This window comes from Carcharodon carcharias, chromosome 24 (assembly GCF_017639515.1).
Source record: "Carcharodon carcharias isolate sCarCar2 chromosome 24, sCarCar2.pri, whole genome shotgun sequence".
In the NCBI taxonomy this organism is placed as follows: Eukaryota; Metazoa; Chordata; class Chondrichthyes; order Lamniformes; family Lamnidae; genus Carcharodon; species Carcharodon carcharias.
Window position 1 is genome coordinate 17,358,454 of NC_054490.1, and position 27,611 is coordinate 17,386,064.

At 44.5% G+C, this 27,611-nt stretch overlaps 1 protein-coding gene across 2 annotated transcripts; it reads left to right on the plus strand.

Annotated features, from left to right (window-relative positions):
* The first annotated feature begins 5,705 nt into the window (after positions 1–5,705).
* On the plus strand, positions 5,706–27,311 carry LOC121269369 (NACHT, LRR and PYD domains-containing protein 3-like). 2 transcript variants are annotated; one of them, XM_041173951.1, is made up of 11 exons: positions 5,706–6,354; positions 8,903–10,653; positions 12,867–13,033; positions 16,906–17,077; positions 17,184–17,249; positions 17,939–19,712; positions 24,630–24,716; positions 24,818–24,988; positions 25,390–25,560; positions 25,796–25,963; positions 26,969–27,311. In XM_041173951.1, exons 2-11 carry the CDS (start codon positions 9,261–9,263, stop codon positions 27,093–27,095), a joined length of 4,296 nt encoding a protein of 1,431 aa, XP_041029885.1. In that variant the 5' UTR covers positions 5,706–6,354; positions 8,903–9,260; the 3' UTR covers positions 27,096–27,311. The 2 variants fall into 2 exon arrangements, with proteins under 2 accessions (XP_041029885.1, XP_041029886.1); XM_041173952.1 differs by having other exon boundaries at positions 5,707–5,860.
* The last annotated feature ends 300 nt before the right edge of the window (positions 27,312–27,611 follow it).

The following is a 27,611-nucleotide window of genomic DNA, read 5'->3' on the forward strand; positions in this document are numbered from 1 at the left end:
TGGGAGACCACTTTTTAAAAATGCGCCCCAAGTTCTAGACTCCCCCGCAAGGGGAAACATCTTACCAGCATCTACCCTGTCAAATCCCCTTGGAATCCTATATTTTTTCAATAAGATCACCGCTCATTCTTCTAAATTCCAATGAGTATCAGCCCAACCTGCTCAACCTTTCCTGATAAGACAATCCCTTCATCCCAGGAATCAGCTTAGTGAACCTTCTCTGAACTGCTTCCAATGTAATGGCATCCCTCCTTAATTAAGGTGACCAAAACTGTACACAGCGCTCTAGGTGTGGTCTTACCAACCTCCTGAACAGCTGTAGCAAGGGCTCCCTCCATTTATACTCCATTCTCCTTGTAATAGAAGCCAACATTCCACTTGACTTCCCAATTCCTTGCTGTACTTGCATGCTAACTTTTTTGTGATTCATGTACTCGGACACCCAGATCCCTCCATACCACAAATTTCTGAAGTCTCTCCATTTAAATCATAGTTTGCTTTTCTATTCTCCTGCTCAAGCAATTAACCTATCTGTATCCCTTTGCAGACTCTTTATATCCTCCTCACAACTTGCTTTCCAATCATCTTAGCTCCAATACACTCAGTCCCTTCATTCAAATCATTAAAATAGATCATAAGTAGTTGAGACCCAGTACTGATCCCTGTGGTGCTCCATTAGTTACAGTTTGCCAACTCGAAAAGGACCCATTAATCACTGCTCTGCTTCTTGTTAGCTCACCAACCCTCAATCCATGCTAATATGTTACTTCCAACAACATGAGCTGTAATGTCGTAACCTTTTACGCGACATCTTATCAAATGCCTTTGGAATTCCAAATACACCACATCTACTGGTTATCCATTATCTACCCTGCTTGTTATGTCCTCAAAGAAAAGTATTAAGTTAGTCAAACATGATTTCCCTTTCACAACACCATGTTGGCTCTGCCTAATTGTATTGAGATTTTCTAAATGTCCTGCTAATACCTCCTTAATAATGATTTCAAGCATTTTCACTACGATAGATGTTAGGCTAACTGGCTGCCATTATTTCTTAGATTTTAGAATTTTAGATCTGATATCTTAGAATAGTTGAAGAGATCTTTCAATGAGATTTGTACATTCTGAGTTCCCTGGATCACTGAATCCCATGTTTCAGATCTACCTCCAGAGCCCCTCTCAATGTTCACAAACTGTTAGGTCACATTCCCAATGATCCAACCGCCTCACCCCCCGCCCCCCCACCCCCCACCCACCGACCCATTGCCCCCCAAAGTATGAATCACCAAACTAATGCTGATCCCTTAATGTACAAGGAAATGCATAGAGGTCACAAGACAGAATCAGGCCATTCAGCCCAGCTAGCAATTCTTGGTCTTTACCCTCCACGCAATCATATTTTACCCATCCAGTTCCAAATTCTTCTCGTAACTATTTTGAGTAATTGGCAGAAGATCAACAACAAATGGCGACGATTTGGAATGTTCTTCCTAACGGTGCAGCGGAAGCAGGTTCAAAGTGATACAAATAACAAAGAAAAGTACAGCACAGGCCCTGCAAGCCTGCGCCGATCATATTGCCCGTCAACTAAAACATTTTGCACTTCCGGGGTCCATATCCCTCTATTCTCATCCTATTCATGTATTTGTAAAGCTGCCTCTTAAACACCACTATCGTACCTGCTTCCACCACCTCCTCTGGCAGCGAATTCCAGACACTCACTACCCTCTGCGTAAAAAACTTGCCCCGCACATCTCCTCTATAGTTTTCTCCTCTCACTTTAAATCTATGTCCCCTAGTAATTGACTCTCCCACCCTAGGAAAAAGCTTCTGAATATCTAGTCTGTCCATGCCACTCATAATTTTGTAAACTTCTATCAAGTTGCCCCTCAATCTCTGTCGCTCTAGTGAGAACAATCCGAGTTTCTCCAACCTCTCCTCATAGCTAATAACCTCCAGACCAGACAGCATCCTGGTAAACCTCCTCTGCACCCTCTCCAATGCCTCTGTATCTTTCTGGTAATGTGGCGACCAGAATTGCACGCAATATTCCAAGTGTGGCCTAACCAAGGTTCTATACAGTTGCAGCATGACTTCCCAGCTTTTATACTCAATACCCCTGCCAATGAAGGCAAGCATGCCATAAGCCTTCCTGAATACCTTACCCACCTGTGTTGCCACTTTCAGTGACCTATGGACCTGTACACCCAGATCCCTCTGCCTGTCGATGCACTTAAGTGTTCTGCCATTTACTGTATAATTCCTGCCTGTATTAGACCTTCCAAAATGCATTAACTTGCATTTGTCCGGATTAAACTCCATCTGTCATTTCTCTGCCCAAGTCTCCAACCGATCAATATCCCACTGTATCCTTTGACAATCCTCTTCACTATCTGCAACTCCTCCAACCGTAGTGTCATCTGCAAAGTTATTAATTAGCCCAGTTACATTTTCCTCCAAATCATTTATGTATATTACAAACAGCAAAGATCCCAGCACTGATCCCTGCGGAACTCCATTAGTCACAGCTCTCCATTCAGAAAAACACCATTCCACTGCTAACCTCTGTCTTCTATGACCAAGTCAATTCTGTATCCATCTTGCCAGCTCACCTCTGATACTGTGCGACTTTACCTTCCCTACCAGTCTGCTATGAGGGACCTTGTCAAAGGCCTTACTGAAATCCATATATATAACATCCACTGCCCTTCCATCATCGATCATCTTTGTCACTTCCTCGAAAAACTCGATCAAGTTAGTGAGACACGACCTCCCCTTCACAAAACCATGCTGCCTCTCACTAATACACACATTTGCTTCCAAATGGTAGTAAATCCTGTCACGAAGAATCTTCTCCAATAATTTCCCTACCACTGGCGTAAGGCTCACCGGCCTGTAATTTCCTGGATTATCGCCGCTACCTTTCTTAAACAATGGAACAACATTGGCCATTCTCCAGTCCTCTGGGACCTCACCCGTAGCCAGTGAGGATGCATAGATTTCCGTCAAGGTCCCAGCAATCTTCTCCCTTGCCTCCCTCAGTACTCTGGGGTAGATCCCATCTGGCCCAGGGGACGTATCTGCCTTAATATTCTTCAAAACACCTAACACCTCCTCTTTTTTGATCTCAACATGATCCAGGCTATCTACACACTCTTCCCTAGACAAATCGACTGCTAAGTCCTTCTCTCTGGTGAATACTGATGAGAAGTATTCATTTAGTATCTCTCCAATTTCTTCCGGCTCCACACACAGATTCCCACCTCTGTCCCTGAGTGGGCCTACCCTTTCCCTGGCCACCCTCTTGCTTTTTACATATGTATAAAAGGCCTTGGGATTTTCCTTAATCCTGGTTGCCAGTGACTTTTCATGACCCCTTTTAGCCCTCCTGACTGCTTGCTTAAGTCTCTTCCTACTTTCTTTATATTCTCCATGGGCTTCATTTGTTCCCAACCTTCTAGCCCTTACGAATGCTTCCCTTTTCTCTTTGACTAATCTCGCAATATCCTTTGTTATCCAAGTTTCCTGAAACTTGCCATACTTATCCTTCATCCTAGCAGGAACACGCCGGTCCTGAATTCTTATCAACTGACGTTTGAAAGCACCCTACATGTCAATTGTTGATTTGCCCTCAAACAGCCACCTCCAGTCTAGATTTCTCAGTTCCTGCCTAATATTGTTATAATTAGCCATCCCCCAATTAAGCACCTTAACCTGAGGATTCCTGTTATCCTCATCCACCAGTACCTTGAAACTTACTGAATTATGGTCACTTTTCCCGAAATGCTCCCCTACTGAAACTTCAACCACCTGTCTGGGTTCATTCCCTGATACCAGGTCCAGTATTGCCCCTTCCCTAGTTGGACTAACTACATATTGTCTCAGGAATCCCTCATGGATGCACCTTACAAATTCTGCATCATCCAAACCCCTGGCACTAAGTGATTCCCAGTCAATAAAGGGAAAGTTAAAATCACCCAGCACAACAACCCTATTGCTCTTACATCTTTCCAAAATCTGCCTACATAACTGTGCCTCAATCTCCTGCCAGCAATTGGGCGGCCTATAGTAAACCCCCAACATTGTGACTGCACCCTTCCTATTCCGGAGCTCTACCCATATTGCCTCACTGCATGAACCCACCGAAGTGTCCTCCTGTCGTACAGCTGTGATATTCCCCTTAACCAGCAGTGCAACTCCCCCACCTCTTCTACATCCCTCTCTATCCAGCCTGAAACATCTAAATCCTGTCCATCCTTCAATCAAGTCTCTGTAATAGCAATAACATCATAGTCCTAAGTACTAATCCAAGCTCTAAGCTCATCTGCCTTGCCTGTTATACTTCTCGCATTGAAACAAATGCATTTCAGACCCCCAGTCCCACTGTGTTCAGTAATTTCTCCCTGCTTGCTCTTCCTCTACCGGCCATATTCACTGGTCCCCAATCATTTATTTCACCTGCCGACCTATTGCTCTGGTTCCCACCCGCCTGCCATACTTGTTTAAACTCTCCCGAGTGACACTAGCAAACCTCACAGCCAGGATATTGGTGCCCCTCCAGTTTAGATGCAACCCGTCCTTCTTGTACAGGTCCCACCTGCCCCGGAAGAGATCCCAATGATCCAGATATCGGAAACCCTCCCTCCTACACCATCTGTTCAGCCACGTGTTCAGCTGCACAATCTACCTATTTCAAACCTCACTGGCATGTGGCACAGGGAGTAATCCTGAGATTACAACCCTAGAGGTCCTGTTTTTTAACTTTCTGCCTAACTCCCTGAACTCCTGCTGCAGGACCTCGTCACTCTTCCTGCTTATGTCGTTAGTACCAATGTGTACCACAACCTCTGGCTGTTCTCCCTCCCCCTTCAGAATGTCCCGTACCCGATCAGAGACATCCTGGACCCTGGCATCAGGGAGGCAACATACTATCCTGGTGTCTCTTTCATGACACCAGAAGCACCTATCTGAGCCCCTGACTATAGAGTCACCTATGACAATTGTTCTTCTGTGCTTTGACCCCCCGCTGCTGAACAACAGAGACAGCCATGGTGCCACTGCTCTGGCTACTGCTGTTGTTTCCCCTGATAGGCCATCTCCCCCAACAGTATCCAAAACGGTATACCTGTTAGAGAGGGGGACAGCCACAGGGGATTTCTGCACTGACTGCCTGCCCCTTCCAGCGGTCACCCATCTATCTGTCTGTACCTTGGGTGTGACCACGTCAGTAAAACTCCTGTCTATGACGCTTTCCGCCACCTGAAGTGCATCCAACTGCTGCTCCAACTGACCCATGTGGTCTGTGAGGAGCTGCAGGTGGGTACACTTCCTGCTGATGCAGTTGTCCTGGACACTTGAAGCGTCACAGATTTCCCACATCCCACAGGTGAAGCACTTCACCCGAGCAACTGCAATTTCTAGAATTATTTAATAAATTAATTTTAATCTAATAACTGCTTATTGACTCCTTAATAACTATACATTCCCTAGGGCTAGATTTCTACTAAAAATGCTAAATTCTATGAACAGTAATCACCTGATTCTGTTTTAGATACCTTCTACTTATTAATTAAGTGATTAATTTATTAGCTTTATTAGTTTAACAATGTTTTAGTTTCAAATTCAGTGTAGATTCCCTACCAGCCAATCAGGTCCCAGATTTGCAGTGACGCCACTTTTAATTAATTTATTTTTTTTTGAGACCCGGGGTAAGGTGTTTATACACTCCTCCCTGGAACTCTGCCCTCAGACACTGCTTCCTGGAACTCTGCCCTCGGACTCTGCTCCGGATCACCGAGATAAGGTGTTTATACACACCTCTCTGGAACTCTGCCCTCAGACTCTGCTGCGGATCCCCAAGGTAAGGTGTTTATACTCACCTCTCTGGAACTCTGCCCTCAGACTCTGCTCTCTGGAAATAGGCTGTGAATCCCCAAGGTAAGGTGTTTATACTCACCACTCTGGAACTCTGCCCTCCGACTCTGCTCCCTGGAACTCTGCTCTGGAACTCTGCTCTGCGACTCTGCTCTCCGACTCTGCTCCCTGGAACTCTGCTCTGCGACTCTGCTCTCCGACTCTGCTTCCTGGAACTCTGTCCTCCGACTCTGCTCCGTGGAACTCTGCTCTCTGACTCAGCTCCGTGGAACTCTGCTCTCTGACTGTGCTTCCTGGAACTCTGCTCTCTGACTGTGCTTCCTGGAACTAGGCCGCGAATCTCCGAGGCAAGGTGTTGATATTCACCTCTCTGGAGCTCTGCCCTCCGACTCTGCTCCCTGGAACTCAGCTCTGCGACTCTGCTCCCTGGAACTCGGCTCTCCGACTCTGCTGCCTGGAACTAGGCTGCAAATCCACGAGGTAAGGTGTTTATACTCACCTCTCTGGAACTCCGCCCTCCGACTCTGCTCCCTGGAACTAGGCCGCGAATCCCCAAGGTAAGGTGTTTATACTCACCCCTCTGGAACTCCGCCCTCTGACTCTGCTCCCTGGAACTAGGCCGCGAATCCCCGAGGTAAGGTGTTTATACTCACCCCTCTGGAACTCCGCCCGCCGACTCTGCTCCCTGGAACTAGCTAATACACAAAACAGAATTGGAGAAGTACTTGAATGGAAAACGTTTAGAGGGTTTGGGGGAAAGACTGGAGGAGCGGGCCTGATTGGGGTGCCTGTTCAAACGGATGGCACAAACACAATGGGCCAAATGGTTCCCTTCAGTGTTGTATCATCCTCTGGTTCAATCAATATTCTCTTTTCTCCTGCTCCTTGTTTCAGAAGACAGACCTAATCTCGAATGTTGACCTTGGTTCTGAATCGGTCACCAACACTCCATTGTCAATTCCATCACCTGACTACTCTGTGTGGAGTGATTTATCATGCCCTTTGCTCTAAGTCTTCCTACTTTAAAGCTTCTATCTCAGACGTTTCATTTTCAACCCCATTCCTAATGTAAAAACTGTTTCCACCTAAGGTGCCCCATCCTTTCATAATTTTAAACAATCCTCTAACATCATTCATTAGTCAATGTTCCAAAACTCTATTTTAACAAGTATTTCTTTGCATTTATATTTCCTGATACCAGGCCCGATCATGGCAAATCAGAGTGACACTCATTCTAAACCTTCAACATCGATCCTGTAATGTGGAGCCCAATACTGCAGCTAATGGTTTAATTGAGGTTTAAATTATGCTCATCATTACTACTTGGATTAAATATTATTACTTTAATAATGATGAAACCAGGAATATTATCAACATCGTTTCACTCATCAATTGAGCTCCTGCCTTTAATTTCCTGAGAACCTGTCCCCACAATTTGTCCCTTCACCCCTTCATCTTAATCTCTCCACTGCATCATCCTTCACTGCATTCACCATTTCATTTCAATGTCTCCATCAATTCAGCCTTCATTGTCTTCACCCTTCCATTTCAATATCTCCATCCCTTCATCCTTCATAGTCTTCAGCCCTTCATTTCAATATCTCCATCCCTTCATCCTTCACTGTCTTCACCCCTTCATTTCAATGTCTCTATCAATTCATCCTCCATTGTCTTCACCCCTTCATTTCAATATCTCCATCCCTTCATCCTTCACTGTCTCCATCCCTTCATCATCCACTGTCTCGTTTCCTCATCAGGAAGGATTGGATAACTTGGTTGTCCAACAGCCTTTGTTTCCCACTGTGCCTCCTGAAATTCTTCCTCCTGCAGCTGATGAGGGCTCTCAGCTTCTTGCAGGGCTGCGGGTACTTGTTGGGGCAGGAGGTGTACATTTGGAATAAAAAGTGCCTCTGTGAATAAAATCTGTTAAGTGGTTAAAGTGTGGCTCTATTTCTGTCTATCACTACCTGGCTATCTGGAGTATAACATGCGCCGGGTCTTTTTTTTAAATTCGTCGATGGGATGCAGGCATCACTGACTGGGCCAGAATTTATTGCCCATCCCTAATTGCCCTTGATCGGAGGGCATTTAAGAGTCACATGTAGGCCAGACCAGGTAAGGGCAGCAGATTTCCTTCCCTATAGGACATTAGTGAGCCAGATGGGCTTTTATGACAATCGGCAATAGTTTTGTGGTACAAAAACAGAAAATGCTGGAAAAACTCAGTACTACTCTGACCCCTCTGTCCTCACCCTACTGCAGCATCCCAACAAAGCTGAAGGAACAGCACCTCATCTTTCGATGAGGCACTTCACAACATTGAGATCAATAATTTCAGATCGTTATGTCTGCCCACGTTTGCCTTTCTTTCTTCTGAATTTTATTGTGCTTATGGACAGCAGTTATTCATTAGTCACAGTTATTCATTAATCACAGCTCCTCTGACCCATGGTTTGTTTCTTTCCCTGTTCCATCATCAATTCTTTATGTTAACCCTTTTTCTCATCACATTTAAAATGTGTTGTCTTCCACCCTTATCCTTATCCACTTTTTGTTCTTTTCCTCACCCTCCCCCTTTTCACCTGCTGAAAACCTTTCACATTTCGAACTTTTTTATTTATTTGTTCATGGGATTGGGGCACCTCACTGCCTAAGCCAGCATTTATTGCCTGTCCCTAACTGCCTTTGCACCACCGCGGTGACCCCCTCTGCCTTTGTGCAGAGGGCTTTTAAGAGTCAACCAGCCAACAATGACCCTTGGGTCTGGAGTCACATGTAGGCCAGACCAGATGAAGATGGCAGATTTCCTTCCTAAAGGGGCAATAGCGAACCAGATGGGTTTTTAACATCAATAGTTTCATAGTCATCATCATCAGCCTTTCAGTTCCAGACCTTTTTATTGGATCTGTCATGGTGGAATTTGAACCCAGGTCCAGTGACAATACCACTACACTACCACCTCCCCATTCTGATGGAAGGTCATCAATCTGGAATGCTAATTCTGTTTTTTTTCTCTCTCTCTCCACAGATGCTGCCAGATCTGCTGGGTATTTCCAGCATTTTCTATACAAGGAATAAATTCACCTTTGTCCTGACTGTGGATTTCACAAGGGAGTGAGAGCAGCTGAATTGATCCCACTGTATCATCACAAGTGCCTGTGTTTATACACTCTATATTTAGCACACTGTGTATACAGCGTCATCCATTTAGGGGGTGGGGTTAAAGTTTGCAAGCTCAAGTTTTTATGTGAGAAGGGACAAAAACAAGGCAGACTTAGTGGGACAGATAATTTGTAATGAAAACAGGACTGTGATCTGAGGAATAAGGGGAATTAACTTCCAACATTATTTTGCATTGAATTATAAGTGATTGAGAATGGCGGGGAATGAATGGAGAAGGGAATAGTTGCCTGTCGCAAGATCAAAAGGCTCTTTTTATTGGGCATTTCCAACCAAACATGTTCCCTAAATCTGGCGTCAGATGTAAAAGAACCAATAGGAATGAGAGACACAGAATCGGCTTTCCTAAACCTTGTCACCAAATGGACAGCAGCACAGGTATCTCTCCTAACGCTGCTTTGACTCACGAGGCTGTCGCAGATGTGGAATGGGCCCCTGACCCAACAGCATGTGCTGCCCCTTTCTCTTCTGCCAGTCCTCCCCAGGCCAGCAGCAACTCGGCATCGCCAGGTTTCGGATGTATGATACCGAGGAATAAAGAGCAGAACATGAATCCAATGGCCGCAGGGACCCTATTCGGTTCAGCTAACATGCAGCTGACAGGCAGCAACCCAGGGAAATCTGGTAGCCCTAGTTGCAGCCTTGCAGCAGTGCGGACACAGGATCAGGGACCAGGCACCAGATTAAAGGGCTTCTCTTTCAGGAATTTAAAGCAGGCTTGGAGTAGCAGCAGTCGACGTGGAAGCCAGGCCACCACCCAAGCACTCCACAGCAAGGCAGAACAGAGGGCTAAAGGGAGGGCAGGGGCTCTCTTTACGTTGGGCTGGGGAAGAAAGAAAATAATAGGCTGTGAAACACTGGGTGACACTGATCAAAAGCAAAACCATCCCACGCCAGCAGGTGAAGCTGTGAAAAAGCTGGATGCAGGAGACTCGGGGACCTTTGCTAATGTTGCAGGTTGGCATGGTGCAGCTCCTGGGGGTGAGGAGCAGGTTTCGAGCACAGCAACTGAAAAAGGTGGTGTCTTCAGTCAGCAGAGTGCGAATGAGATGGACTGCGGTACAAGTGGGTATGCTGGACTCAGCCACGAAACACACAGCCCTGGCATAAAAACAAGCCGCAATATTACCAGTTGGAATTGGAAGAGTGAGAAAGCAGGGCCATTTGGTAACCTTACGTTCAGTCAACTAGCAGCAGGAGGTGAGGATGGAATACTCGGAAAACGAGGTGAAAATCTCTTTGCATTCAGTAACAGGAATCAGATTGGAAGCATAACAGCTCCATTCAGTTATCGTGACTCAGGTTGTAGCATGATGGATGATGAGTATCAGACACCCATAAAAGCTACCAACAGTGCTGCCACCGCTGATGCAAATATGAACCAGATGGACATCATAGCAGAGTCACTTGAGACTATGGAACAAGAGCCTGCCAGTATTGAAAGGAGTAGCAGCTACACAAGAACACTGAGGAAGTTAAGCGTCAAAGATGATGATCTGGATACAGCAGCAGCAAGTGACAGAGAAACACCGATGAAGGAAACAAAGAAGTTGCGCTTCTCTATCGATTTGCTTGATGCATTGGAGCAGACTAACACAGGTACCTGTACAGGTTCTCCCTTTACACGTCAAAGAATGTCTTTCCTGTCCTTCATCTAAGAGTCAGGACTGAGCATGACAAAACTAGTTTTCTGGATGGAAACTTGCTTTGAACTGACAGTCCCACTGACTGCAGCAGTTCCCCACTGAATCATAGAATCATATCAGAATCGTAGAATGCTACAGCACAGAAGGAGGCTATTCAGCTCTTTGTGACTGTGCTGGCTCTTTCAAAGACCTACCTGATTAGTCCCAGTCCACACTGCTATTCTGCATCATCCTGCAAATGTTTCCCCTTCAAATATTTAGCTAATTCTCTTCTGAAAGTTATGTAATTGCCGAAAGGGAATGGAAGCAAATTCAATCTGTTTCATCTCCTGTGACTCAATTCCTTTACTGACTTCAGTGAACAAATCACTGATACAGTAATAAGTGGTTTGGACAGGAACACTCAGTAGATTTTCAACTTGTAGTCCAGGTGTAAAATTGGTGTTTCAATAAGATATACATCATTAGAAAGATGTTGACATTCATTTACATCAAAAACAATGACATTGAATCTTTTTCATCCACTTATGGGTCCTCGATTTAATGTTGAATTCAAAAGACAGTGCCTCCGAAAGTCCAACACTTCCTCAGTGTCGAGTGTTTCTTCCTTGTTATTGGGTTAAGATCTTGGAAATCACTACCTAACTGCATACATTGCAGTCCATGGAGTGAATATTTTATTCATCTATGGGAGTAGTGAGGCCAGCATTTATTGCCCAGCCCTAATTGTTCTTGAGAACGTGGTGGTGAACCACGTTCTTGAACCGCCGCAAACCATGTGGTGTAGGTACACCCACAGTGCTATTAAGGAAGGAGTTCCAGGATTTTGATCCGGAGACAGTGAAAGAACGGCCGATATTTCACCAACTCATGGCTTAGAGGGGAACTTGCAGCTGGTAGTGTTGCCCTTGTCCTTCTTGATGGTAGTGGTTGTGGGTTTGGAGGGTGCTGTCTAAGGAGTCTTGGTGAATTCCTGCAGTGCATCTTGTTGATGGTATACACTGCTGTCACTGAGCATTGGTAGTAGAGGGAGTCAATGTTTGTAGAAAGGTGCCAATCAAGTTGGCTGCCTTGTCCTGAATGGTGTCTTCTTGAGTGTTATTGGAGCTGCACTCATCCAGGCAAGTGGAGAGTATTCCACTTGTGCCTTTGTAAATGGTGAACAGGCTTTGGGGAGTCAGGAGGTGAGTTACTTGCCACAGGATTCCTAGCCTCTGACCTGCTCTTGTAGCCACAGTATTTATATGGCTAGTTCAGTTTCTGGTCAACGGTAAGCCCCAGGATATTGATAGTGGGGATTCAGCGATGGTAATGCCGCTGTATGCCAAGGAGCGATGGTTAGATTCTCCCTTGTTGGAGATGGTCATTGCCTGGCACTTGTGTGGCACAAATGTTACTTACCATTTGTCTGCCCAATCTTGGATGTTGTCCAGGTCTTGCTGCATTTGGACATGGACTGCTTCAGGATCTGAGGAGTCACGAATGGTGTTGAACATTGTGCAAACATCCCCACTTCTGACCTTATAATGGAAGGAAAGTCATTGATGAAGCAGCTGGAGATGACTGGGCCTAGGACAGTACCCTGAGGAACTCCTGCAATGATGTCCTGGGAATACAATGATTGGCCTCCAATAGCCACAACCATCTTCCTTTGTGCTAAGTATGACCCCAACCAGCAGAGAGCTTTTACCCTGATTCCCACTGACTCCAGTTTTGCTCGGGCTCCTTGATGCCTACACTCAGTCAAATGCTGCCTTGATATCAAGGGCTGTCATTCTTGCCTTACCTCGGGAGTTCAGCGCTTTTGTCCATGTTTGAACCAAGGCTGTAATGAGGTCAGGAGCTGAGTGGCCCTGGCGGAACCCAAACTGGGCATCAGTGAGCAGGTTATTGATGTCTCAGTGGCACTTGATAGCAATGCCAATGATACGTTCCATCATTTTGCTGATGATGAAAAGAAGGCTGATGGGGTGGTATTTAACTGGAAGATAACCCACTACCACCTTAAGGGCCAAGTGCAATGGGCAATGGGCAATAGATGCTGACCTTGCCCACAATGCTCACACCCTGACATTTTGCAACAACCAGTTTTACTGATTTCACCCACATTGACTTGCATTGTGTACCACTGATTTTAACCAGAGTTTATTTATACCTTATTTCCAGATAGTTGCGCTGCAATCAGAAAGACTCTGAGAGATTACAATGACAATGATCTTCGCAAAGTCACTGAATTCTACAGGCAGAGAATAGAAGAAGCCATTGAGGAATTTGTAGAAGCTATCAGCCTAGTGATACTAAATGAATTAAAGTCAGATGGCCATCAGTACAGGGTATGTTGGATAGAACGCAAATCTTCAATGTAATAGTCTGCTGATCATTGTTTTAAACAGCGCTGATGTTTCAACACAATAACTTTCTTTAATAATGCTGATATCTCTTGCTTGCAATGTTGTTCTCCTCTTTCCTGAAGATGTTGACGTCTCCATTTTGTAAATAGATAGCTGTGTCCCTCAATGGAGTCTATAATTCACATGCGAGCTTTGACAGTGAAGGAGGCATTTTTAACATGGGTGAGCAGGTGGGGTTGAATGCAGATTGGGGGAAGTGGGGGGTGAAATGGGTAAAGAATGGAAGTGTAAATAACCCGCTGACCATCCACCTTTGAGTTTTATGTAGGCAGAATAAGGGTTGGAATGCTGGCTGTCATTTTAAATATGTTAATGAAGCTTCAAGCCTTGGATCTAATGGGTTTAACTGTGGTCGGACAATCTTTCCAGGTCTTGGGAAACCCTACAGCTGCAGTGAGGTGAAGAGAGTTGGGGAGAAGACAAGAGGCTTCTCAGCACTGCTTGTGATTCAAGAGGAACAGTAGTGCTTCATCCCAGCATGCCCAAGGCTCTCAAACCAGGCCACAGACCCATCCTACCAAATGAATCCTTCCCCTCCCTTCAGCCTCGGGCAGCCCCCTTCCCACATCGGGGTCAGGGATCAAACCAACCACCACCCCACCACCCCCAACCTTGTTACCATCCCTGTAGAGACAGTTAAAGTTTGAAAAGAATGGAATTCCCAAAGTTCCCGACGGAAAGCATCAATGGATTTTTTTATAAAAATCAAACAAAATCAACATAATTCAAACATTGAGATAAAAACAAAAAACTGCGGATGCTGGAAATCCAAAACAAAACAGAATTACCTGGAAAAACTCAGTAGGTCTGGCAGCATCGGCGGAGAAGAAAAGAGTTGACGTTTCAAGTCCTCATGACCCTTCAACAGAACTGAGTAAAATTAGGAGAGGGGTGAAATATAAGCTGGTTTAAGGTGGGTGGTGTGGGGGGAGAGAAGTCGTGGGGGGGTGCCGTAGGTGGTATTCAGCAGGAGGTTTCCTTGCCCATGTTTGACCCGATGTCATGAGACTTCATGGGGTCTAGAATCAATGTTGTGGACTCCCAGGGCAACTCCCTCCCGGCTGTAAACCACTACGTACCTCTGGTGGGTCTGACCTGCCAGTGGAATTGTGTTAACTGTCCACTTTGACACAAGTCCCCAAACAATAGTGAAGGAGGACTTTGTAGGATTGACTAGGCTGGGTGTGCCTTTGTCATGTCTGACAAGACTAGACTGATGTCCAGTTTATTCTTGTTGTAGTTTTATGTAGTGGTTTGGTACAACTGAGTGTCTTCCATGAACCATTTCAGAGGTCAGTTAAGAATCAGACACATTATGCGGGTCTGGAGCCACATATTGGCCAGACCTAGTTAAGGGTTGCTGACCTTCTTCCCTAAAGGACATATGTGAACCAGCTGGGGTTTTTACAACAATCTGGTAATTTCATGGTCACCATTACTGAGGTTAGGGCCTGGATTTATACCATGTCAGGTTGACTCGGGAGTCCTTTAAAAAATGTCAGGTGGGTCTTGATTCAGGAATCCCTGACCCTATTCCCGGAGTGCCTTTAAAGGGTGTGGGCTGGTTCCTGTCAGAAGCCCACATCCGGCATTCCCAACCTGGCCGGCTCCATTGTGGAGATGGGCATTGCCTATGCTTCCATAATTTTCACAGAGTTGGGTCAAAATTTTAAAGATTCGTGGCTCACGGCCCCTAGGAGGAGTCATGAACCTTAGTCTGCATGAGGGGACCTTTCAAAAGGTAAGTTCAAAAGGGCCCTCTATGCCAAGCTCTGCCCACCTACCCACCCCCCTGTGCCCCCTCATGCCCCCTATGGTATGCTTGGCTGAGAGCCCAAATATCCATTAGAATACTGGACCACCTGCTCCCCAGATTAAACATTGACTGACAGCTCAAGCTCTCTAATCTTTGCTGCCTATTTCACAATGTTTAGACAAGTCAAGTGGTTTCAAGAGTTTGTAGTTTATGGTTTTTGAGACTTCAAAGAGTATGGATGATTGACACTCTTTTCATTAGGTTGTAGAGCAGACTCTTTTACCTTTTATCAATTATTACTTTTTTTCAAAGCCTTTTTTCAGACATGCCACTATACACTATAGGGCTCATTGACCTACTGTACACTTTATAGAACCAATGAGCTTGGAAGTGCCATATCTTAGCTTAAGGGGCATGAGGGGCCATAGGGGGTGGGCACAGGGGCATGAGGTAACATAGAAAGTGGGTGGAAGGGCAGAGCTTGGCATAGGGGGCACGAAGGTACATAGGGGAATGGCAGAGGGGCTTAGGGGGCATGAGGGGTGGGTGGGGGCATGAGGTGACATGGATGGGATATGGAGAGTGTTTGAGGGGTGAGGGATGGATGTTCTTTGTTTTTTTTTATTTTCACTGGTACAAAGTCCAATTGCATCGAGGAGAGACTTTTAAACAGCTCATCTCCGTACCCGGCAGCCCCTGCTGGTTGCCTCCACACTTCTTCCCAGGTTGGCTGGCCTGACTCCAGACTGCACCAGCCCCTGCAGACTGAGTATCCCACCTTTCGTGGGCACTTTCCCTTAATGCAGGCAGGCCGAGGGGTGGGAATTTTCCCGATTTCCACTTAACTGCCTTGAGGATGACTTTTCTTTCCTCTTTATTCTTTCATGGGATGTGGGCGTCGCTGGCAAGGCCAGCATTTGTTACCCATCCCTAACTGGCCTTGAGTGGCTTGCTCAGCCATTTCAGCAGGCAGTTTAGAGTCAACCACATTGCTGTGGGTCTGCAGTCACATGGAGGCCAGACCAGGTAAGGAAGGCAGATGTCCTAGACATTAGTGAGTCAGGTGGGTTTTTACGACAATCATGGTCACCATTACTGAGACTTGTTTTATACTCCAGATTTATTAGTTTAATTTAAAATCCACCAGCTACCATGGTGGCATTAGCCTGGGCGTCTGGATTACTAGTCCATTGACATTACTAGTCCAGTGATGTTACCATTATGCCACTGTCTCCCCAAGACAAATTCATTGATTTAATTCACTGAATTCAATTCCCAAACTGTCGTGGTGGGATTTGAACTGAAATCAGGCAGGGTGTGGAATATTTTTCAAAATTCATTCATGGGTTAGGGGTGTCGCTGGCTAGGCCAGCATTTGTTGCCCATCCCTAATTGCCCTTAAGAACTGAATGGCTCAGAGGGCAGTTAAGAGTCAACCACATTGACACGTAGGTGAGACCAGTAAAGGGCAGCAGGTTTCTTTCTGTAAAGGATATTAGTGAACCAGATGGGGGTTTACAACAATCGAAAATGGTTTCAGGGTCATCATCAGACTTTTAATTCCAGTTTTTTATGACTGAATTCAACTTTCACTATCTGCCATGGTGGGATTTGAACCTGGGTCCCTAGAGCATTGTCCTGGGTCTCTGGATTACTAGTTCATTGACTATAACACAACACCACATCCTCCTAGGTAGTTGTTCCCATATTGCCCAACGTTAAAACTACAATCATTACTGCAGTGCAGTCACCATGGGTTCCTATGGTATTACAAAGAATGATATCATCATACCAGGAATCTCTGATAAACACTTGTCTGTTGAATCAACAATAACTGATGGTTTATCCATCTAGCAATAAGCTCATAATCTCATGTTTCACTTTCACAAGTTATTTCACTTAATTATGGCTCATTGCACTCAGTCCTCAGAAAAAAGTGTGTAGACCAAATAATGACAGTAGGTTTTCTTGCCCTAATGCTATTGCAGAGACACTGCAGACAGAATGGTCTGTGATGTGACTGACCCGTTTTTTTCAGGAAATCCAGCAACTGGTGAGGGACGGGCATCATCGGGAAGCATCCAAACGTCTCCTGGACACCGTGATGGAGAGTGGAGTTCAGGCAGGGAGAGCGATGTGGGAAACCTTTGTAAAGATGAAGTGCACAAAACCAAAACTGAGAAAAATACTACAAGATATTGAAAATAAAGGTATGGAGTAACGCCTGATGTACTCAGGTTTAAAATTAGAACATTCAGTATTCTGTTTATACAGAGAAAAATTGTGAATTATAAATGATGAAATTTATTTCAATAGGAGCCGACCTACCATTGGAAGTGAGCAAAAGTCTAATGGAAACCAAAGTGTCCAACTATCTAAAAGGTAAAAATGTAGAAAAGAATTGATTTAATCTGAGAGCGATCCCCAACTACCAGAACGCGGGGGCGGGTCTGGGTCCCGGAGAACGCGGGTGGGTCCCGGGGAGCGCGGGGCTGGGGGGGGTCTGGGTCCCGGGGCGGGTTTGGGTTCCGGGGGAGCGCGGGGCTGGAGCGGGTCCGGGTCCCGGGGGGAGCACGGGGCTGGGGCGGGCTCGGGTCCTGGGGAGCGCGGGGCGGGTTTGGGTTCCCGTCTCAAAATTTCGGGTGTAGGAACAGGAGGAGGCCATTGACCCTTTCAGCTCCCCTGAATATCTTAAACTCCAATTAAATCAAACCCTTCAGCTTCTAAATTCCACAGAAGACATCCCTAGTTTGTCTTATTGCTTCTTGTAATTGAATTCCTGGAGTCCAGGGCCGTGATTTTCTAGCCCAGGTATCATTCTGGTAAATCTGCTCTCTCCAAGGCCAATATATCCTGCCTAATGTGCTACCCAGAACTGTACACGGTTCTCCAAGTATGGTCTAACCATGGTTTTGTATAGCAGAAATATGGCTTCTACCACCTTGTATTCTGGTCTTCTAGGTACAAAGCCCAGCATTTCATGAGCCTTTTTGAATTTTTTTCTGTACATGTTCGGTTATTGTTATTGTCTGTGTTATTCACTTTATAACAATTTCAATTTTCAATTCAAGAAATCCAGGTCCAACACAAAAAATTCCTTCATGAAAAGAATAAGAAATTATCAGTCAATGTTATCAATGGGGAAAAGGTTATATCCTCCCTGGAGGATCAATATACAGAACAGGTCATCATCGTTTCTGATCCTGAACAGAGTGTTTCAAGACTTGACATAAGAGTGAGAGGGAAACGGCGTGAGGAAGGTCAAAGGAAGATGATCAAAGAACAATGGGAAACTGTGAGAATTGGTCAGTTGTTCAGGAGCAGCTTTGGGAAAAGCAGCCGATCCGGGACTGCAGTGGTCAGTGGTCCAGCAGGGATTGGAAAGACCACCATGGTCCAGAAGATTGTCTGTGACTGGGCCAAAGGGAAAATATACCAACAGTTTCAGTTTGTGTTCCTCTTTAGATTTCGAGACCTCAACATTAAAGGCAGAACAAGTTTTAAGAAACTGATCCTAGATTCATATCCTCACTTTAAGAATAGGATTGAGCATCTCTGGGAGGAACCACAGGGACTGCTATTTATATTGGATGGTTTAGACGAGTTTAAGGAGAAGATTGATTTCACAGACAGGAAGAGAAATACACTGACCGAGCACGAATGTTTCCACCCAGAATGTGAATGTGAGTTGTCTGACATTGTGCGATGTCTGATTCAACAGAAAGTATTGAAAGGCTGTTCAGTACTCATCACAACCTGCTCGACTGAACTGGAGTCATTGAGAAAGGCTGAGATCAATTTGTGGGCAGAGATCATGGGCTTCTTAAAGGAACAGCGCAAGGAGTACTTTAAAAAATACTTTACAGACCAGAGACTAGCGGAGAGAGTTTTCACCTACTTGGAACAGAATGACATCCTGTACTCCATGTGTGACAACCCCTCCTACTGCACAATCGTCCATTACTCACTAGCCCCAGGATTAAGACAAAGGCAGGAGACACAGTCAACACTCCCTACAACAGTCACTCAGCTATTTGCAAGTTACATAGCAAACATTTTCAAGAACCATGAGTTCAATATTTATAAACAACATGATCTCAGACCTGAACAAATTCGTGACCTGGTACTCCGAACTGGTGAAATAGCCTATTTCGGAATCTGTAACAACATCACTCGGTTCAATGAGAAGCAGCTAAATGACTTCAAATTGGAGCGACAAGAGACCCTGCCAGGGTTTATGATACAACATCGAGACACAGAAACATCTCAAACCATCTTCTCGTTCATTCACATCACCCTCCAGGAGTTTGTGGCAGCTCTGGCTAAATACCTGACTGAAGATCCACAAAATCTGGCACTACTCTCAGCAGAATCCAGGAATAATGTCCAATTGAAGACATTCCTCAGATTTCTGGTTGGTCTCTCCTCGTCAGGTTCAGCTCAGATACTCGGAGGGATTCTGGGGTCCTTTCTTCATCAGGCCACCGCCCGCAGCGTGATCCACTGGGTGAAGAAACAAACTGAAAGCAACCTCAGCAATACCCAGAATAACCTCAACACACAGAATAAACTCAGCAGGTGCAAACTGCTGGAATCACTGTACTATCTGTTTGAGTCACAGAATGCAGAATTAGTGCAGTCCACTGTGGGATTGGGAGGGAAAGTCACACTTGGTCATGACTGTTGTTACAATACAATCCGACTGATGCCTGTGGACTGCGCTATGCTGGCGACTGTCATTGATCATTGTAATGAGATGCAGGAGCTTAACCTCAATAACTGCCGCCTAGGGAGTGAAGGGATCCAGAGACTGGCACCTGTTCTACACAAATGCAAAATACTCAGGTATTTCCACAGGATCAATCTCTTCCTCTATTTCAGCCATTTGATTTTTCTGGTTTGCTCCTTTTCATTACTGCTTCCTAATCAGAGCAATCTCTTTCCCTCTCAAGATCTGTCAGTGTCACTCCCCTCTCAGGAGGAGATCTACATGTATACTCGTATAAAAGTCGAATACTTGAGACCCATGTTTTAAGCAAAAAGTTAAGGGAGAGAGGTCAATTCTTACAGGGGTAATGGTTTCCAGGAACTTACTTTCACTTAAAAGGTAATGGGGGAAGCCATCACTCAGACACATGGAAACACCCAATCAGCACACTCATCATTTGGGTATGTGTATATGAAAGTCTTAAACCATTGTACTTATCTTTTACTTCCAAACATTGTTCCTGGGCTTAATTGGTCCTTGGTATACCGGATAACTAACTCTTTACCAGTCCCATGAACTCTGAACTGGATATAAGAACTTCTTTCAGGGTAGCATGGCACCATGCAGCATCCATTGAGTGTTAGGTGAATGTAATGACCCATCAACATGGTGTTCACATGCCAAAATCCCTTGGAGGCATCATACCCAAGCCCACTCCCTGATACAATTTCCTCAGGCTGTGATTTCACTTCAGAGAGCCTCCACTGACCCTTCACAGCCCAGAAGAGGAAGCAGCAGCTTCGGCTGGGCCTGCGGTTTCAATGCTGCTCGGTGTCAGGGAAAGGGAAGGGCTGCGCCATTGGACAATGTCACGTTGACGGCTCCCAGCCCCTGTCCTAAGCCTTGTGTTATGACACAGCCAACGGTAAATGTTGAGCTGCTCAAATCCCAGACGGAAACTTGAAATAAATGTCACAACTAATTTTAAATCTGTATAGGGGGCGTGCCTTCAATTCAGTAGTAATAAGGCCACCAAGTCTTATAAGTTTTTATAAAACTAGATTAAACATTTACTAATAAGAAAAATTATTCTAAATACATATATAGATCTACAAATTACTGTTATAAGTTCTAAATCCCCTAATCATTCTAACTCCCAGTTACACTTTTGTTAAGGCAACAGTAAGACGGACAGATTTTAAAAGACCCTGGCAAAGAAACATGATACCCTGAATAAGTTGAATTCCAAGTGAATTTTCTTAACTTCAGTCCTTTTGAGGACAGCAGCTTGAGGCATAAATACTGAAGGCTTTTCACACACTTGTAAGGTCTTATAAATGCCTTCCCTTACAAACAGTCTTCTCTTTATACATATTTGAATGCAAATACCCATTGTTTCACTATGTCTTTGGACTTTATCTCCTGATAATAAAGCCTTCCCTTAGCACTAAGTTTTACCAGTAATCTTTGGGAAAAATAAACACACTGTTTCTAAACTTCACCCGGCTAGGTGACACATTTCACCCCTCCTTTGAAAACAAGCTAGTCTGGTTTATTTAAAAATGCAAATGTTCCCTTGACATCTACATTTCTAAACTTGCCCATGTTTATCCAATTAACATTTGAAACTTAACCTGTCTTCTTAGATCAAAGCACCTAGACTAATTCAATTAGGCACATAGACACATCCCACTATTACTCAATTCTCACAAATGTTATTGGTGTTTATTGTGAAATAATTATATCTTCTTGATGCTTGGTACAGGGGGATTGCACTGAATCGGCATTCACAAGTACTGTTTCAATGAATGATTAATTGAGGTATATGACAAATCAAAGATTATTTTGGCCAAAAGTCAGGCGGGATAGACTTTTACATAAGATGGACTATTATCTGAGTATATATGGTATGTGTCTGTGTGAAAGACAGATTGATTTACATCTCAACTTTTCCTGGGCTCTGTGAAAGCTTTTACAGCACCCCTCTAAAGGAACCCACTTACAATGTTGCAGACGCACCATATACCATTTCAAAGAACAAAGAAAAGTACAGCACAGGAACAGGCCCTTCAGCCCTCCAAGCCTGCGCCGATCATATTGCCCATCAACTAAAACTTCCGGGGTCCTTATCCCTCTATTCCCATCCTATTCATGTATTTGTCAAGCTGTCTCTTAAATACCACTATCGTACCTGCTTCCACCACCTCCTTTGGCAGCGAATTCCAGACATTCACTACCCTCTGTGTAAAATACCGCACATCTCCTCTATAGTTTTCTCCTCTCACCTTAAATCTATGTCCCCTAGTAATTGACTCTTCCACCCTGGGAAAAAGTTTCTGACTATCTACTCTGTCCATGCCACTCATAATTTTGTAAATTTCTATCAAGTCTCCTCTCAATCTCCGTTGCTCTCGTGAGAACAATCTGAGTTTCTCCAACCTCTCCTCATAGCTAATAACCTCCAGACCAGGAGGCATCCTGGTAAACCTCCTCTGCACCCTCTCCAATGCCTCCATATCCTTCTGGTAATGTGGCGACCAGAATTCCACGGAATATTCCAATTGTGGCCTAACCACAGCATGACTTCCCAGCTTTTATACTCAATACCCCTGCCAATGAAGGCAAGCATGCCATATGCCTTCCTGACTACCTTATCCACCTGCGTTGTCACTTTCAGTGACCTGTGGACCTGTATACCCAGATCCCTCAGCCTGTCGATACATTTAAGGGTTCTGCCATTTACTGTATAATTCCTGCCTGTATTAGACCTTCCAAAATGCATTATCTCACATTTGTCTGGATTAAACTCCATCTGCCATTTTGCTGCCCAAGTCTCCAACCGATCTATACCCCATTGTATCTTTTGACAATCCTCTTCACTATCTGCAACACCTCCAACCTTAGCGTCATCTGCAAACTTACTAATTAGCCCAGTTATATTTTCCTCCAAATCATTTATGTATACTACAAACAGCAATGGTCCCAGCACTGATCCCTGCGGAATTCCACTAGTCACAGTTCTCCATTCAGAAAAGCACCCTTCCACTGCTACCCTCTGTCTTCTATGACCAAGCCAATTCTGTATCCATCTTGCCAGCTCACCTCTGACCCCGTGCGACTTTACCTTCTGTACCAGTCTGCCATGAGGGACCTTGTCAAAGGCCTTACTGAAATCCATGTATCTAACAACCACTGCCCTTCCATCGTTGATCATCTTCGTCACTTCTTCGAAAAACTAGATCAATTTCGTGAGACACAACCTCCCCTTCACAAAACCATGCCGCCTCCCACTATTACCCCCATTTGCTTCCAAATGGTAGTAAATCCTGTCATGAATAATCTTCTCCAATAATTTCCCTACCACTGGCGTAAGGCTCACCGGCCTGTAATTTCCTGGATTATCACCGTTACTCTTCTTAAACAATGGAACAACATTGGCCATTCTCCAGTCCTCTGGGACCTCACCCGTAGCCAGTGAGGATACAAAGATTTCTGTCAAGGCCTCAGCAATCTCCTCCCTTGCCTCCCTTAGTACACTTGGGTAGATCCCAGCTGGCCCAGGGGGCTTATCCACCTTAATATTCTTCAAGACGCCTAACAGCTCCTCTTTTTTGATCTCAACATGATCCAGGCTATCTACACACTCTTCGCTAGACAAATCGACTGCTAAGTCCTTCTATTTGGTGAATACTGATGAGAAGTATTCATTTAGTATCTCTCCAATTTCTTCCGGCTCCACACACAATTCCCACCTCTGTCCCTGAGTGGGCCTACCCTTTCCCTGGCTACCCTCTTGCTTTTTACATATGTATAAAAGGCCTTGGGATTTTCCTTAATCCTGGTTGCCAGTGACTTTTCATGGCTCCTTTTAGCCCTCCTGACTCCTTGCTTAAGTTTCTTTCTACTTTCTTTATATTCTCCACGTGATTCATCTGTTCCCAGCCTTCTAGCCCTTACGAATGCTTCCCTTTTCTCTTTGACTAATCTCACAATATCCTTCGTTATCCAAGGTTCCTGAAACTTGCCATGTTTATCCTTCATCCTAGCAGGAACATGCTGGTCCTGAATTCTTATCACCTGACGTTTGAAAGCCCCCCACATGTCAGTTGTTGATTTGCCCTCAAACATCCGCCTCCAGTCTTGATTCTTCAGTTCCTGCCTAACATTGTTATAATTAGCCTTCCTCCAATTAAGCACCTTAACCAAAGGACTCCTGTTATGCTTATCCATCTGTACCTTGAAACTTACTGAATTATGGTCACTTTTCCCGAAATGCTCCCCTAATGGAACTTCAGCCACCTGGCCGGGTTCATTCCCTAACACCAGGTCCAGTATTGCCCATTCCCTAGTTGGACTATCTACATATTGTCTCAGGAAGCCCTCCTGGATGCACCTTACAAATTCTGCACAATCCAAACCCCTAGCACTAAGTTATTCCCAGTCAATACAGGGAAAGTTAAAATCACCCACCACAACAACCCTATTGCTTTTACATCTTTCCAAAATCTGCCTACATAACTGATCCTCAATCGCCCACCAGCAATTGGGAGGCCTATAGTAAACCCCCAACATTGTGACTGCACCCTTCCTGTTCCAGAGCTCTACCCATATTGCCTCGCTGCATGAGCCCACCAAGGTGTCCTCCTGTCGTACAGCTATGATATTCCCCTTAACCAGCAATGCATTTCAAACATTTAACCAGCAGTGCATTTCAAACATTTAATGCCTCTATCAGGCAGTTATCAGTGTATGTAATTCCACTTTCCACATGATGCCAAGCAGGACTACCACTGGAACTTTGCTCCCTCCTTAATCTTCCACCACAGTTCGTGTCCTTTATACTTGTCCTGTTTCACTCTCTATACTCACACTGATTTACGTTCATCAGATTGTATCAGGAATAGATTTCATTCTGATATCTTTTACATTTGAAGATTTGTTGTTTAAATACAACAGAAATTAATGATTGAGTCCATGGAGCTAAATCTGAACTAACTCGATTTAAAGGTCAATGCACAGTGTTGGTCTCTAAGTCTCTGTGTGTTTGTGTTTAGACTGAGGGGTAATTATCTGACTGATGAAGGAATGAAACTGCTGTCAGCTACACTGAGGAGGCCGGACTGTAAAATACAGACACTGGAGTAAGTGATACTGTGTTTATTGTCTATGTGGCTTGCCTATACATGACTTTGCAATTTCAATTTTAACAAACTGTGCACTTTTTTTTTTCCTACCCCTCCAGCTTGTGTTCCAACGATATCTCCCACATGGATGCCCAGCCACTTGCAATGGGTCTCACCAGTAACTCGTCACTGACGCAGCTTTTTCTAAGTAAGAATAAACTGGGAGACACTGGAGTGAAAAGCCTATGTGAGGCATTGAGCAACTGTCACTGTAAAATACAGACTCTGGAGTAAGTTCACAAATCACAAAATTGTTACATTGCAGAAGGAGGCTATTCGGCCCATTGTGTCCTCACCAGCTCTCTAAATGAGCATTTCACCTGGAGCTATTCTCCTGCCTTCTCCCCGTAACCCTGCACATTGTTGCTTTTCAAATAATCATCTGATTCCCTCCCGAATGTCTCAGTTGAACCTGCCTCCATCATACACACTCAGGCATTTCAGACATTTAACCACTCGTTGTGTGGAAAATGTTTTTACCATTACCTTAAATCTGTGCCCTCTGGTTCTCGATCTGCCTCTTTTTTAGTTTAAGTTAATCTTTAAATTAAGTTAATTTGCCTTTGTCTTCCTGTGTGTAGGAAATCTTTCTTATAAAGTAACTATTAACAATGTTCTTTCTCCTCACCAGGCTCTGTGAGAATCTGATTCGAAATAATGCTGTTGATCAACTGATTTTCACTGTCAGTAACAACCGATTTTTAACCTGCTTAAATCTGAATAAGAACAAACTCGGAGACCAGGGACTTAAACTGTTGACTGTCACACTGAGTCAGCAGAGCTGTCCGATCCAAACACTACAGTAAGTAACTGTGCGCGCGCACGAGCATTGCAGTACATTTCATTTTGACTCCAGTTTACTGCCATTTCACTCATTTTCTGTCACCATCTCCATGGGTGGAATTTTACGGCCCCTTCACAGAGAGCCTTTCAAGAGTCCATTGACTTTGACGGGACTGTAAAATCTCACCCTATACGTCTCTTGTGTAAACAGCTTGTTCTTCTGTTATTGTATCTGTTATTTCTGAATTATGCAGACTGGAGGATAATGGGATGACAGATGCCTCCGCAGAGGAACTCACCAGGATTCCCATTAGAAACTTGTCAATGACGCGACTGAACCTGTCCAAAAATCTGTTCACAGACCAATCCATTAACGCTCTTCAGAATCTGATCAAGAGACACACCAACCTGCAGGAGATCAGGTGAGTGTACCTGTGTGCAAGGCTATGTTTAATGTATTCCTTCCTCCCCTTACTCTGATCAAATGATAGAAACAACCCACATGTATTACATCCCGATGAATCACCTTATAGAACATAGCAGGATCCCACGAGCAATGAGAAATGTTTTGCGTTTTTCTTTCCCCAGTGGTGTTGGTTGAGTGTTTGTTTGACCAGGACACTGGTGATGGAAATTTATGGCCCCTCCTGCCGGCGGGATTTTCTGGTCCTGCCGAATTCAATGCACTGTTGAACAGCTCGCTGCATTTTCCACAGCCTCTCACTGCCCCGTAAAATTCCACCCTGGGAGAGAATTAACTCCTGGCTCCTCTTCCAATAGAACTACTGGACATTTAGCATCACCCGAAACAGGAAGATCAGGTATTTACTTCATTCCCCATCCAAAGCCTGGCACCTCACACGGTGCCGTATTTCCCCCAGTCCTGCACTGGAGTGTCAGCCTAGAATCTGTGTTCAGCTCCAGATGTGGATCTGCACCTAAGAACTTGGATAAGAACATTCAGCAATTTAAAAAAATACTTAAGGATCAATGTGTTTACAGCTTTGAGGAAATTTTAACCAAACCTGCCCATCTGCTCAGCATATTTCCAAGCCCTTCCCTCTTTCCCTCCAGAAACTCACATTGAACCAATTTATAATCTTTTCGTTTCAATGCTCCCTCCCTCCAACAGTGCATTACTTCCCCATGGATCTGAATAAACATTTATACTGTATATTAGACTGTAGTCTAAACACACACTCAATCACTGCACCCATTCACCCATGGTGTCCATGTTTTAAGGGTAAATTTTCCCCTTCTGCAGCCTGGGCACAGGTCAGGAGTCCATTCTGGGACACTGTGTGTCCTCAGCCCCTGATTTACTGCCTGTTAATAAAACAAGAAGTCTCTCCCTACATACCTCTGCTTTATGAATATCTCCTGTTGGGATGACTAACCTATGTTTGATATTAACCGCTCTGTTTCAGTTTGCAGATGAATAAGTTCAGTCCAAATGGAGCCAACTATCTTCAGTCACTGAGTAATCACAGAGCTGGACTGTGTGTGAAAGTGTACACCTCGATAATCAGCAAAGGATCTGGGACATCAGCCTGATTACAGACTACCGACATCAATCAACGTTACAGAGAAGAGACTCATGGGGACAGGAAAGTCCACATAGTTATGATAAGTAACAGTCATCAAGGACAGTTTCACTAGAAAATCCCTCTGAATGAGCTTCCAGATTATTGTGACAAGAATTCTGTTAGATCAACAACATCAAGGTCTTTTCGAATTTTATCTGTTTGAAATAAATGTTCCCACCCTTCAGTCTTTGCAAGGGACTGTGTTTGTTTTCTCCAGTTTTGTGTTTGTGTGTGTGAGTGAGTGGAGGTTTGAATATTTTTTAAAACATGGGGAAATTGTTCCATTTCTAAACTAGTACATTAACCAATTTTATAAATTGTTTTAAAAAGAGTTTTATAATAAGTCAATTTTTTTTGAGTTTACTAAAAGAAACCTGATTAGAGTGTTTTTACGCTGGGAATAACAGTTTCAAAGGTAAACAACTGACCAGTTTTGTGGGGGAGTTAGACATTTAAACTATTATTACAACCTGGAGAGAAGTGG

Excerpts from the sequence above, each read along its gene's own strand:
- LOC121269369 (XM_041173951.1), top strand. The coding sequence starts at position 9,261 with ATGAATGGAGAAGGGAATAGTTGCCTGTCGCAAGATCAAAAGGCTCTT. Across the intron at positions 13,034-16,905 it reads CAGATGGCCATCAGTACAGG|GAAATCCAGCAACTGGTGAG; the intron begins GTATGTTGGATA and ends CGTTTTTTTCAG. Across the intron at positions 24,989-25,389 it reads TGTAAAATACAGACTCTGGA|GCTCTGTGAGAATCTGATTC; the intron begins GTAAGTTCACAA and ends TCTCCTCACCAG.